This window comes from Schistocerca gregaria, chromosome 2 (assembly GCF_023897955.1).
Source record: "Schistocerca gregaria isolate iqSchGreg1 chromosome 2, iqSchGreg1.2, whole genome shotgun sequence".
In the NCBI taxonomy this organism is placed as follows: domain Eukaryota; kingdom Metazoa; phylum Arthropoda; class Insecta; order Orthoptera; family Acrididae; genus Schistocerca; species Schistocerca gregaria.
This window is the reverse complement of record NC_064921.1, coordinates 477,992,118-478,004,677: the sequence shown is the minus strand read 5'-3', so window position 1 is coordinate 478,004,677 and position 12,560 is coordinate 477,992,118. Positions and strand designations below refer to the sequence as shown.

The window sequence follows — 12,560 nt, the reverse complement described above, 5'->3', positions numbered from 1 at the left end:
TTATAGAAGCTCACTCACAAACTGAACAGTAATTAAGCCTGGTTGGAAAGACTTTTAGAGAGAAAAAATACTTCGAATTATAGTAGAATTTTCGGAGTTCAGGTAATTAGACAAATCATTTATTCGCATGCAGAAAAAATAGTTCTGAGTCATAATTACAGAATGATTTGTGTGGCACAGTTATGGTCGTTAGTTACTAATGAGAGTTGTTACATGTTAGAAATCTACATATTAGAAATGTTGTAATAAATTTGAGTTTACAAGCGTTAAGGACTGCATCATCTCTAAAAAGTCTTTTCTTGATATTTGTAGTATTATGGTGTTTGTTTACATCTAGAGTGATTGCCATTCAGAGCAGTGCTGTATAGTGGTCACTTGTAACCATTTTGTGTAGACAAACGGATGTAGCGTAAAGTGATTAGAAGTCCTAGAAGAAAGTTACATTATTTGGGCTGCATTCAAATCAGGTCGTTTGGATAGTCTTGAGCATGATAGTACCTATCACTTTGGAGCTGCAAGAACATCTTCCTGGCGCTCATACAGTGGCTTTTTTGCGGCCTTTGTGTGAACTTTGTTTCTGGTTTCTCTTCAGTGCGATTAGTCAGCAACAGCACATCTTATCAGAAGGTATGTCATGTTGGTCTTAAAGGCCGACAGCAGACATGAGAAAAATACCACGTTATCTACTTCACGTTGATATGCCTCTATGGCTGGAACATTTTCGAAAAATCTGTAAAGATTATGTCTTTTTCCAACATTCTTAATTTGTTTACCTGACTTAAGTACAGTAAAGAAGAATTTCAAGAGCAATATGGAGATGTTTTAAATGTCGTTCAGCTTCTTTGAATGCGCTTTTTGGAAAAGACCAGCCGATTTACTTCCCCAGCCCAGTCCCAAGACGAGCTCGAGGCAAATGCCATCTTAAAATATGTAAAACATTATGTCTCACACAAGAACTGTCAGTGTGGAGACTAAAGTTTCCTTAATAAAGCTGCAGATGCACCATACAGAAGGTTAACAGGGGTTAGTTACAATATGGACAATAACAATACTGCACATGCGAGTCAGAGATGTTTATTTCGAAAATTTGGCACTGTTATTATAAGGAATTAAATGGTCAAAGTCATGTTATTAAAAGCTAAAAGTGGAAATTTCAGAGTAATGCCATGAACACAGGTACAGATGTTGTCCTGTGAACCTCCTCAGGTTCAGAGGCTCTCGATCTCACTTTCACTCTCCAGCCAGTCTCCTTATGAGGAGCTGGAGTCAGAAGCAGAGGCAGATTCGGAGTCAGATGCAGAGTCAGATGTGGAGTCAGATGTGGAGTCAGATGTGGAGTCAGATGCGGAGTCAGACGTGGAGTCAGATGCGGAGTCGGATGAGGAGTCAGATGCAGAGTTAGATGCGGAATCAGATGTGTCCTCCTCAGTTTCGCTGTCTGCTGATACCTGCAACATGCCACAATGACTGCAAATGTCACACTCACATGTATATTTTTAAACATAGTCAGTTTCATTTATAAATTGTCGTCTGCATCGAATAATACAACTTAATCACCACCAGCTCAAGAGCTTCCAGTGTAATGGTCAGAAATTAATTGCTATGTAAAATTACTTCTCATTTACAAAATGGCTTTTTATTTTTTCCTTGGAGTCCTCCATCTTGTGACTGGTTCGATTCGACCTTGATGAATTCCTCTGTTGTGTTAACCTCTTCATATAAGAGTAGCATTTCCAAAAAAAAAAAAAAAATAAATAAATAAATAAATCAATCAATCAAATGTGTGTGAAATCTTATGGGACTTAACTGCTAAGGTCATCAGTCCCTAAGCTTACATACTACTTAACCTAAATTATCCTAAGGACAAACACACACCCACACCCATGTCCGAGGGAGGACTCGAACCTCCGCCGGGACAGCAGCACAGTCCATGACTGCAGCGCCTGAGACCGCTCGGCTAATCCCGCGCGGCAGTAGCATTTGCACTCTAGGTCCTCTAGCACATGTTAATTGTATAACAATCTACACCTCCCTTAAAGTTTTTATCCTTTACAGCTCACTTTAGTACATGAGAGCTATTCCCTAATGTCTTAAAACGTATCCTGTCACCCTGTTATTTCATCTTGTCAGTGTTTTCTACATTTCTTTCCTTTCCATTTCTACAGAGCAACTTCTCATTCCTCGTTTCTCAACATCCTTCTGCAGCACCACATCTCAGATTCTTCGATACTCTTGTCTTCCAGTTTTACAGTTGTCCATGACTCACTACCATACAGTGCTGTGATCGAAACGTTTATTACGAGAAATTTCATCCTCGGATTAAGGTCAATGGTCCATACTAGCATATTTTTCTTGGGTAGCAATGGCTTCTTCCCCTCTGCTCCTTTCTTCGTCCATCATGTGTTATTTTGCTTCCCAGGTAGAAGAATTCCTTAACTTCATCTACTCCGTGGTCCTCAATTGTGATGCTAAGTTCATTACTAATCAAATTTTTGCTACTCGTCATTACTTTGGTATTTCTTCGGTTTACTATCAATCAGTACTCTGTACTCATTATGGTATTCATTCCATTCAACATGTCCTCCAATTCTTCGCTTTCATTGAGGGTACCAATGTTATGAGAATCTTATCATCGATATCCTTGCACCCTAAATTTTTATCCCTCTGTAGGTCCTTTCTTTAATTTCCTTCATTGCTTCTTTGATGTATAGATTCGACAGTGGGACAAAAGACCACATTCATGTCTTACACTGTTTTAATTCATGTGCACTGTTCTTGAACGGCGCCTTTTGCAACCAAACCGCTCAGCAGAACTATATGAGCTCTGGTTCTTGATTTGCCGTCCACGTGGTTTCCTCCCTGTCCTGACAGACAAGATTGCTGGGAGCAGAGGAAGTGAGGTCCCCCGGATGTATGTTAATGTATACACAGGAACGCTACACAGTGGGGAGACCCTGCGTCTCCCACGCATACAGTCACAACATCTATATAGTAATTTTTTGGAATACGTAAAGGAACAGCTCAGCTGCACGCTAAAAATTTTATAATTTTCACTACCGCTTGTGTTCTTTTGACATGTAACAGTGCCTGAGATATTGTGAAGTACTTTGGCACTAACCAAAACAGTCCCAGTAGGGTCGTGATGTAATGCTACCAGGTAAAACAACCACTGCAGCATAATGACCAAAACCCTAGGCGAAGCGAGCCACTGAAACAGTGCATTTGTACAAGAGGGATCAACCAATCACATTCTGCATTCGGGTACGGTGTCGACACTGTTATTACTATACTAGTACAATGGTATTTATACGATAGCATGATGTCATGAGGCTGCTGAAATTGTTCTGATATGTACCAAAATACTCCAATAGGGCCCATATACTTCTCTCCTGATGATCTCTGCTAAGTGCAAATGGCGTGAACATCAATGAATCAATGCTACATATACTGAAAATATCGATCTGTCTCGATAATTCTCTGTTGTTTGTTTCGGAAGATAATTTTGCATCTTCAGGTGTGTTTGCATGTTAGATACACCTCAGTCGCATCTTGACGAAACGCAGGATCCGTCAATAGATAGGATCTACTGCTATAAGGCAATGCCTCCGACGTTTTGCTAATTGACAACAATGAGCTGTACGTCAGAAAAAATTTCGAATAGGGAATTTGAACTTACATGTTAGGTTTAGTAAAACTTTGTGATGTCCAAACCTATCACCAATCTGATCTTGTGTCTTCTGTCGGTGTCGTTTACCAACACGTAATGCTGATTTCATGTTACGTATTTTGTTGAGAATTCTTCATTAGAGGAAAGAGATACCTGACCGACTTAACAATGATCGACTAATTAAATGCCTAATATTAAAAAATAACAAGTCGGGAATTATAAAAAATATTAAGTAAGATTAATTATTAAAATTATTAATTTGCTTGTTCATTCGTGTGACAATTTTTACATATGTATTGTTTGTAGAAATAGATTCGACCTGAAATGATGTTTGTTTAAGCGTACACCATTCAAATATAAAATAGCTGCAGGTTCGTTTGAATTACGGTGGCGTGTCACTAAAGTACTGGAACACCTGAATTGTCGATTATCCCGCAAAATTCCTTTTACGAAATTGCAAGGTCCAATATGAACCGAAAAACTTAGAGATGAAACCGATAGGCACTACTGCCAAAGGGATCGCGAAGACATTGTTAGATTGATTGTAGTATGCACAGAGGCCGTTAAGCACTAGTGCTTCTCGTACTCCATACGCGATTGGAATGGGAAGAAACCCTGGATATATGGTACAATGCTAAGTACCCTTTCACATGCATCGGTTTGCGGAGGGTTTAAGTAGATGTGGAATAAATATCGTTCTACCACTAGAAAGCTATCTCTCCGCCAAAGAACTAACGGCTACCGTCGAGCCTGTGGTTACTTGTCATTTCGTTACAGAAAACTCGTTATTGTGGCATTAATTGTCATAAATACTTTGGTAAATCGACCGAATTGACCAGCTAATTACAATGCGCAAAATTCGCTTATAAAGAATGTATACTGTATGTAAGTAACGTGTTGAATAATTTCTTATGTGCTAAGAGGCAGACATGAGAAGTGGCTACTCACTGCAGAGCTGCTATCGTCAGCAGAAGCGGTGGCGTTGGCTGCGGCTTCGCTGCTGCTGTTGGTGACTTGGTTAATTGCATCTTGTATGCCCTGGTTGATGTTGTTGGCAATCTCTTGGGCTTCGTCTTTCATGTGCTCGACGGCATCTTGGATCACGTTAAAAAACAAGGGTGTCGCCGATATCTTGAATAGAAAAAGAAGTAGTCTCTCAACATTCAGTTTTGTATGGACGTGATAATTGAAGTACTAACTTAATAAAGCTCAAAAGTTTCAAAAGTTGCTGTGAAAAAATTTAACGAATTCGTATGGGCTGATAAGTAATAAGGCATTACACAGCAACACACACATATACAAAAAAGAAAAAAAAGAAAAAAATCGTATCACGAGGGTATCATTCGAATTGGACGGAAATGTACATTTATAGACAGACAAACGATTACAACTTCAGAAATATTCGGTGCTCAGTTCGAAGCGGGACTCTTCGCTGAAGCCAATATACCAGTCAGTGAGATTTCAGACCGAACGTGAGCCGCCCCCAACAGCAGTGGATCACCAACCTGACTGTCGCCCTCATACGGCTCGACAGCCAGGAGTGATGGTCTAGGGCACCACTTCATTTCATAACACCATCTACTTAGTTGTCATTCGCAGCAGCCTTACAGCCAGCGGTACATCGACGGTATTCTACGTCCTGGTTTGTTGCACTTCATGGTAAGCCATCCTCGGTTTACGTTTTAGCAAAATAGTGCCCACCCTCACATGGCGAGATTTTATACAGCTTGTCTCGTGCTCGCCAGACGTTATCTTGACCAACAAGTTCGCCGGGTCTCTCTCCAACCGAGAACTTTAAGAGGTTTATAGACAGGGCTTCTCAACCATCTTGCAGTTTTAATAATCTTGGGCAGAATTTGGTATGGTATCCCTCAAGAGGACATCTAACAACTCTGTTAATCAATGCCAAGTCGAATAAATGTTTTCATAATAGGCGGAGGTGGACCATTTTACTATTGACTTGCTCAGTTTGTGAAATCTCTTGAATAAATAAGCCGTCGTTGGAAGAGGAATCAGAGCCGCAGTCAACAACAATGTTCGGTACTCATACGTCTAGCAGGCAACTATTCAAGATGGGCGAATTAGATACAGATGTTGGCTGCTGTACCAGCTAGCAAGCAGCAAACGGGATACTTCAACTTCCGCCGCTCGCCAACAAAGAGGCGGCAAATTGATCACAGACAGTCCAATCCTCATACAATGTAAGCTTTCACGGCCTGTATTGTCTTCACTTAAAACTTCCGGGGTATATAAAATTCATTGTAGTTGTGGACAGGTTTACATCGGTACCACAAAGGGAAGTGTGAACACCCGTCTTGTTGTACATAAGAGGAATTGCCGCCTGCGTCACACGGATAAATCGGCCGTAGCGGAACATGTTTACCAGGAAGGTGATCATGAAATAAAATTAAGCGAGACGAGCGTCATATCAAAAACCTCATATTATTATGCACGCTTGTATAGAGAGGCTATCGAGATTGATAAGCATCGTAATAATTTTAAGAGGAAAGACGAAGGTGTTAAAATGGATAAAATTTGGATGTCTGCGTTGCACGCAAGCGCGACCATCTACTACTTTCAATCGAGAATGTTGGCATTACCAGAGACAATCTTATAGCCCACGCCACGTGATCGACAGTGGCGTCCTCTGTACTGCCTATATAATCAGCGCTTCCTCGAGTTCTGTTCGCAGTTCGCCGCTTTACCTCCGAGGATGTCTCCCGCAGTCGGAGACGAAACGTCAGGAGATAGTTTTATACCACGGCCTATCATGCCAGGAAGTTTTAAGTGAAGACAGTCCAATTGTACGACTAGCCTATTCACTTTTCCGGAAATTGCAGTTTCTTTTAAGTGTATGTCACATGTAAGTCTGCAGCCTTTCCGGGCCGATGTGACTCACGACAACATCCGAGTCGTCAGGCCACGTCCTATTAGTCTTCAAACTTCTTCTGTGTTAGACGTTTTAGATCACTCTGCTGAAATCCTAAAGAAGTTCCGAGAAGAGGGATGAATACATCCAGCATTGAAGAAATTTGCTGACGAATATGACGTGCCTTCACGATTCGTATTTTACGCTCAATATAAGACATGATACGTCATTTGTTGTTTCTAAGCCATTTTGTTTTGTGACGTAAAACACTGAACTCGCCACAAAACCTTAGCGCTTAAGAGTTTCAATAATATAAAATTCCTGAGAAATATGGTAGAGGATTGTGAAAATGAACACAGCAAAATGACGTACAGAATTTTCAGCGTTTTATGAGTCAACTCCCTGCTTAACCGTAACATACCGTAGATATCCTACTCGAAAAACTGTGTCCACTGACTGAAAGGAAGTGCACGTGACACCAGTCTGCAAGGCGTGTAGTAGAGATAATTTATTAAGTTACCGTTCAGCAGCGCTGACGTCCCTGTATTGTCAAATCATAGAACGTATTGTGAACTCAAACGTAATGAGGCATATTGATGACCGCCTTCATGTTAACCAGCTTTCTTCCTTTCTTTCTTTCGCGCACGCCATAGTCCCGCAGCGATCGCAGGGTCTGCGTGGTTACAACGGATGTGGCATGGTTAGTTTTAGGGATGACCGGATGCCCTTCCTGCGGCCACCCCGTACCCCCCAGGACGGAATCAGTGTACCCCTGCTGTCTGCGTCTGGTGTAAATTGTGAAATAATGCGGACGTGTGTCAAATGTTTGCGACGAGTGTAACGGAAGCGGAACGTGGGGACCAGCCCTAGCGGGATGTGGAAAACCGCCTAAGAACCACATCCAGGCTGGCCGGCACACCCGCCTACGTCGTTAATCAGCCAGGCGGAGTCGATCCGGGTCCGGCGCGCAAGGAAGCAGCGCGTTAGCGCTCTCGGCTACCCTGGCAGGTTCCCTTAATGTCAACCAGCATGGATTCAGAAACATTGGTCATGAGAAATACATCTTGTAATTTTCTCATATGTCATCCTAAAGCCATAGATCAAGACAACCAGATGGATGTAGTATTTCTTGGCGTCTGACTAGGTACTACACCATGGGTTATTAACAAAAGTGCCGTTGTACGGGTGACCGAACAAAATTTGTGATTGTATTGAGGATTGGTACATAGTTCGTATCGTGACATCTTGGATAGAGAGACATCGACAGGGATAGAAGTAGCTGCAAACGTATCCCAGTGAAGTGAGCTGCGATACATGGTCTTCAAGTTGTATGAACATTACCTGTTAAATAACATTACTAGTAACCTCAGAATTTTAGTAGATGACGCAGTTAACTACAAAAAAGTACTGTCTGAAAGAGAGGTGCACAATTATCCAGTCACATCTGTATAAGATTTCAAAGTCGTCTGAAGACTGGCAACTTACTTCAAATGTTCGGAAATGTTAACCTTGTAAGTAGGCTGTTTAGGTTTTTTTAATGGTAACACCACGTAGCGCTCTGTATGAAAATCACTGGCTGTGCTTTGTGCAGTCTGTGGCTGGGTGGAAATGTTGGAATTTGCGATTGTAGTGCTGGGAAGTTGGCTGTTAACAGCGCGTAGCGTTGCGCAGTTGGAGGTGAGCCGCCAGCAGTGGTGGATGTGGGGAGAGAAATGGCGGAGTTTTGAAATTTGTAAGGCTGGATGTCATGAACTGCTATATATATTATGACTATTAAGGTAAATACATTGTTTGTTCTCTATTAAAGTCTTTCATTTGCTAACTATGTCTATCAGTAGTTAGTGTCTTCCGTAGTTTGAATCTTTTATTTAGGTGGCAGTAGTGGCGCTCGCTGTATTGCAGTAGTTAGAGTAACGAAGATTTTTGTGAAAGGTATAGGTTAATGTTAGTCAGGGCCATTCTTTTGTAGGGATTATTGAAAGTCAGATTGCGTTGCGCTAAAAAAAATATTGTGTGTCAGTTTAAGTACAGTCTTGTACAATTTTTCTAAGGGGACGTTTCAACCTGTGCGCTTCGCAAAGAGAAAGAACGCAATGTCTTATGACTACAAAATCTACGAGTCGCAATAGTAATCAGTCAGCTCATAGAAATACCTGGATGTAACAGTTTCCAGGGATATGTAATGGAATGATCCCATAGGTTCAGTCGCTGGTGAGACCGGTGGCAGCCTTCAGTTTATTGACAGGAGACTGCCGACCGAGACTGCTTCCATATCCGTCGCGCATCTCTTTTTAGAGCAATGCTTAGGTGCGTGCGACCCGTTTGAAATAACGCCAACAGGGGATATTCCGCATGTACAAGAAAGAGCGGCACGAGTGATCGCCAGAACTGACTCACAGGAGGTCAGCCCAGAAACATTGGAAATTCTGAAATGGCAGACTCTTTAAGACAGACGCCGATTACCGTACAAAAGCCTGCTTAGGGTGTTTCCAAAACCTGTATCAAGTGTGTCCTCCAATTTCTTCTTCTCCTCAGTTTACACAGCCCCTTTTGATATAAATAAACGACATAGAAAATCAGACAACTAAATGTAGTTGTATCAGAGCAACTAATTTATAACGGCGCAGAACGGGCTGTTTTCATTCCAACAAGCGGCAAGCTTTTATAATTGGCAATACCATGCGTAATGTGTCTTTCATTATCATTTCAGCGCAGGGGCTCCAGATTGGGTGTTTCTTTCGCAATTTTGGGGACAAATGATTTATTTGGGATAGTTTTTTGAAAATCGAATACCTTGAGGAATATGTTTGGGGATGGAGATTTCGGTACCGGAGAAATTGGGGGAGTATTTTATCTGCCTAGCCTTACTGCTGATGTCATTTCCGATATTTTAGTTCAAAGAATACATACTTTGTGTTTTTAGATATTCGCTAGATGTCTCTTTCTCTTGAAGTTAATCGATACACCTTTCGTCTTGTGGCACACGTTAGGTTGACCGCGATGGTACCTCTCCGTTGCATTACTCTGACTCATACATACACTTTTTCGACCGTTTGGGGTTTCTATCGACTTTAGTAGTCTTATCGGAGTGTGAGGAGAGGCCATATTAGATTTCGTCGTTTTAACTGAAAATTATATTTGATGGGTTTTGTATTACAACATCTGTCCTACGAATACAAGGTGCTTCATATATTGATGATATCTCGAAAACGTTTCGATACTGATACGATTTGTTACAATTAAATGTATGGTAATGGCATAGCAGCAATAAGAGCGTTCAGAAGATGCAAGTAAAAAACACGGACTTTATATGCACAAAGAACCGTAGTGCAGAGAGGTGTCGAGAAGCGAAATGAGATTAGGTGCTGTGCCAATGGTAAACCAATAAAGCAATGAAACGAGCATGAAGAAAGCAACGGTAGTGCCGCTACAACAGGTTATTTATTTTTTTTGGTCAGACCATGTGCTTTCATCTATAAATTAAAAATTTTACTCATGTACAACAATTTTTTTAATATGCGGGCTAATTTTATACCCCTGAACACATACTGTAATTCCCTCTCTTCAAGCAGCAACACTGTTAATGTGAATGTAAATGTCGTGTGACTAGGACCTCCCGTCAGGCAGACCGTTCTTCGGGTGCAAGTCTTTCTATCTGACGCAACTTTGGCGAGTTGCGCGTCGATGGGGATGAAATGATGATGATGAGGACAATACAACACCCAGTCCCTGAGTGGAGAAAATCTTCGACCCAGCCGGGAATCGAACCTGGGCCCAGAGGATTGACCACTCAGCTAAGGGGGGAAGACAACACTGATAGTAATAAGCAGCGTAAAGAACTAAGTAGGTCTGAGATATTTGGAGAAAATTAGTCGAAATGATATCATTTCTTTGAATTTTTGTCTTTTATGGGGCAACATCGAAAACAGTTTGGAAACGCTGATTCAGCGTCGTCTCTGTTTCCATTGAGCACGCAATGTTACAAAAAAATCGTGGCAGAGCAGCAAATGAGACATAATACTGCAGACAGAGTAACTTAAAATGTAAGCCTTCGTAGCAGCAGCATTTTTAACATTTCTCTAAATTGAAGCTTTTTTTCATTTTTCTTCTATTACCTGTTTCGTCACAAATTTGAAACACAGCCTTATAAAAGTATCAGGAGAGTTACGTAGAGATTACATGTGACCGAGGAAAAGTGAGATGCAGTTAATTGGGAATTTTAATACAGAAAGAAGTGTAGCTTGTAGAAGCACAAAAAAATTAAGAATGATTTCGAAGAGCAGATCATTAAACTTTGGAAATGCGACAAATGCGCAGTGCATACACAAGGAGAAAAGTAGACAGATAAGCGTTGCACAGTGGGCATTAAAGAGGCATCAAGGTGGTTGAAAACGGAATAGTTCTTGTCAAGAAAGGTAAAGTGCAAAGAACTGCAAGAGACGAAACTACTACAATACGAAATATTTGGAACAACCGAGAAGGTAATTTAACCAATGCAGTAAGATAACTGGAAACTTCTAGAACTTGAAGAGACATCTGGATCAATAGTTAGTTTCATTAACAAAAGGAAAACAGCAACCAAAAGAGGAGTTCGGAACGCAAGGAACTGTCTATTTGCACCATTTCCAAATAGTTCAGCTGTATACGCATGAAAAAGTGACTAAATTTTTGGTTGGTCCTAAGACCAGGGAAAGATACGTCAGATTACAACTGCTGGAAGCAGATATGTAGTTTCTTTACAAACAAAGCACAGAAAGATAAATACGAAGAACGAAAGTAATGTTACTGTTAGAATTTTAAACTGCTGAAATGATTGAGGAAAACAAACTAATTGTAAAATTACAGTATAACTTAGTACCCTAATATATAAATGTGCAGTTTACTCAAATACTTCGAATTTTTATCTATAGGAGAAGTTAAATGCAGACGTTTAGGAGTTTAGCTACAATTATAGTCAACCAGGTCGAAGAGACGTTATAATCCTAAAATGAAGACAGTAATGAAAGATTCTAATGGAAACCATTAATCATGATCAGCGAGGTAAACGTCTGCAAATAAGTTAGTTAGCATCACATTCCATACACCATATGGCTATATCACCATTCCAGGTTGTTAGTTGACTACTTATTTCTATCGAAGAATATATTTCTGTATAGAAGGAGAAGTAAGAAGAAACGGTTTTACCTACATTTGAGAAAAATCTACTGTATGTCAGGCTTTTTATCTTCAATGGGTAGATTCTCAAGCAGTTTTATAGTTGCATAGTTCACTACTTTCTGTGTCAAATCAATAGTCGTTAATGGTAAGTGCAGATCTTTTTTCTTCTGTTATTTGATTTATGAATATCACAATTATTCTCTAACTGGAAGGGATTTATCAATGAATTAATCTACTGAGAGTCTGTGTTTTTTATTCTCAGTTGCTTGATGTCTGATAAATTAAAATTGTGGTGTTTGCGCACTCTTTTAATTCCTTTATTTTGTGAAATGCTTGTATTTTGCATAAGCGATATTTATCCAATACCTTACCCCGCATACAGCAATTAATGGAAATTTGTAAAAATATCAACTTATTGGTGCCAAGTAGACGTACCTGAGCCACTACGGCCAGAGCGATGACAATCACCAGTTTGGAAGTCATTATGTTCAATCAACGACTCGACGCAACTGCCTTAGGCTAATAATCGCGGGGTATTTAAAGGGCAGACGTCGTCTATAGCCGCACATGCTCGCAATTTTCGCAGGTGTCCTACGCGCGTCACCTGCAAACAGCAGTCTTTGTATTTCTGATTACTCAGCTGCAGATTTTCTGCCAAAAATATAAATGGTGTTTATTTCTCACGGCACGACATGTGTCTCAGAAAGGAAACTTTTCACCGAGCACGCCTGGCGAAATAACAAAAGTCTTGAGCGCAGCTTCTAGACGGAACGAATTTGTTCACTTCGCCTTTTGCCAGCGCTGCTACCAGTTTCTCAGTCCAGAGGCACCCAGTGCATTTTAACAATGGGGAGTAAACAAGTTTTT

At 40.7% G+C, this 12,560-nt stretch overlaps 1 protein-coding gene across 1 annotated transcript; it reads right to left on the bottom strand.

The window, feature by feature from the left end:
* Positions 1-1,058: 1,058 nt before the first annotated feature.
* On the bottom strand, positions 1,059-12,214 carry LOC126327105 (clumping factor A-like). Its single transcript, XM_049995824.1, has 3 exons — positions 12,129-12,214; positions 4,616-4,798; positions 1,059-1,448 (listed from the first exon to the last, which is right to left on the bottom strand). Exons 1-3 carry the CDS (start codon positions 12,174-12,176, stop codon positions 1,251-1,253), a joined length of 429 nt encoding a protein of 142 aa, XP_049851781.1. The 5' UTR covers positions 12,177-12,214; the 3' UTR covers positions 1,059-1,250.
* Positions 12,215-12,560: the final 346 nt, after the last annotated feature.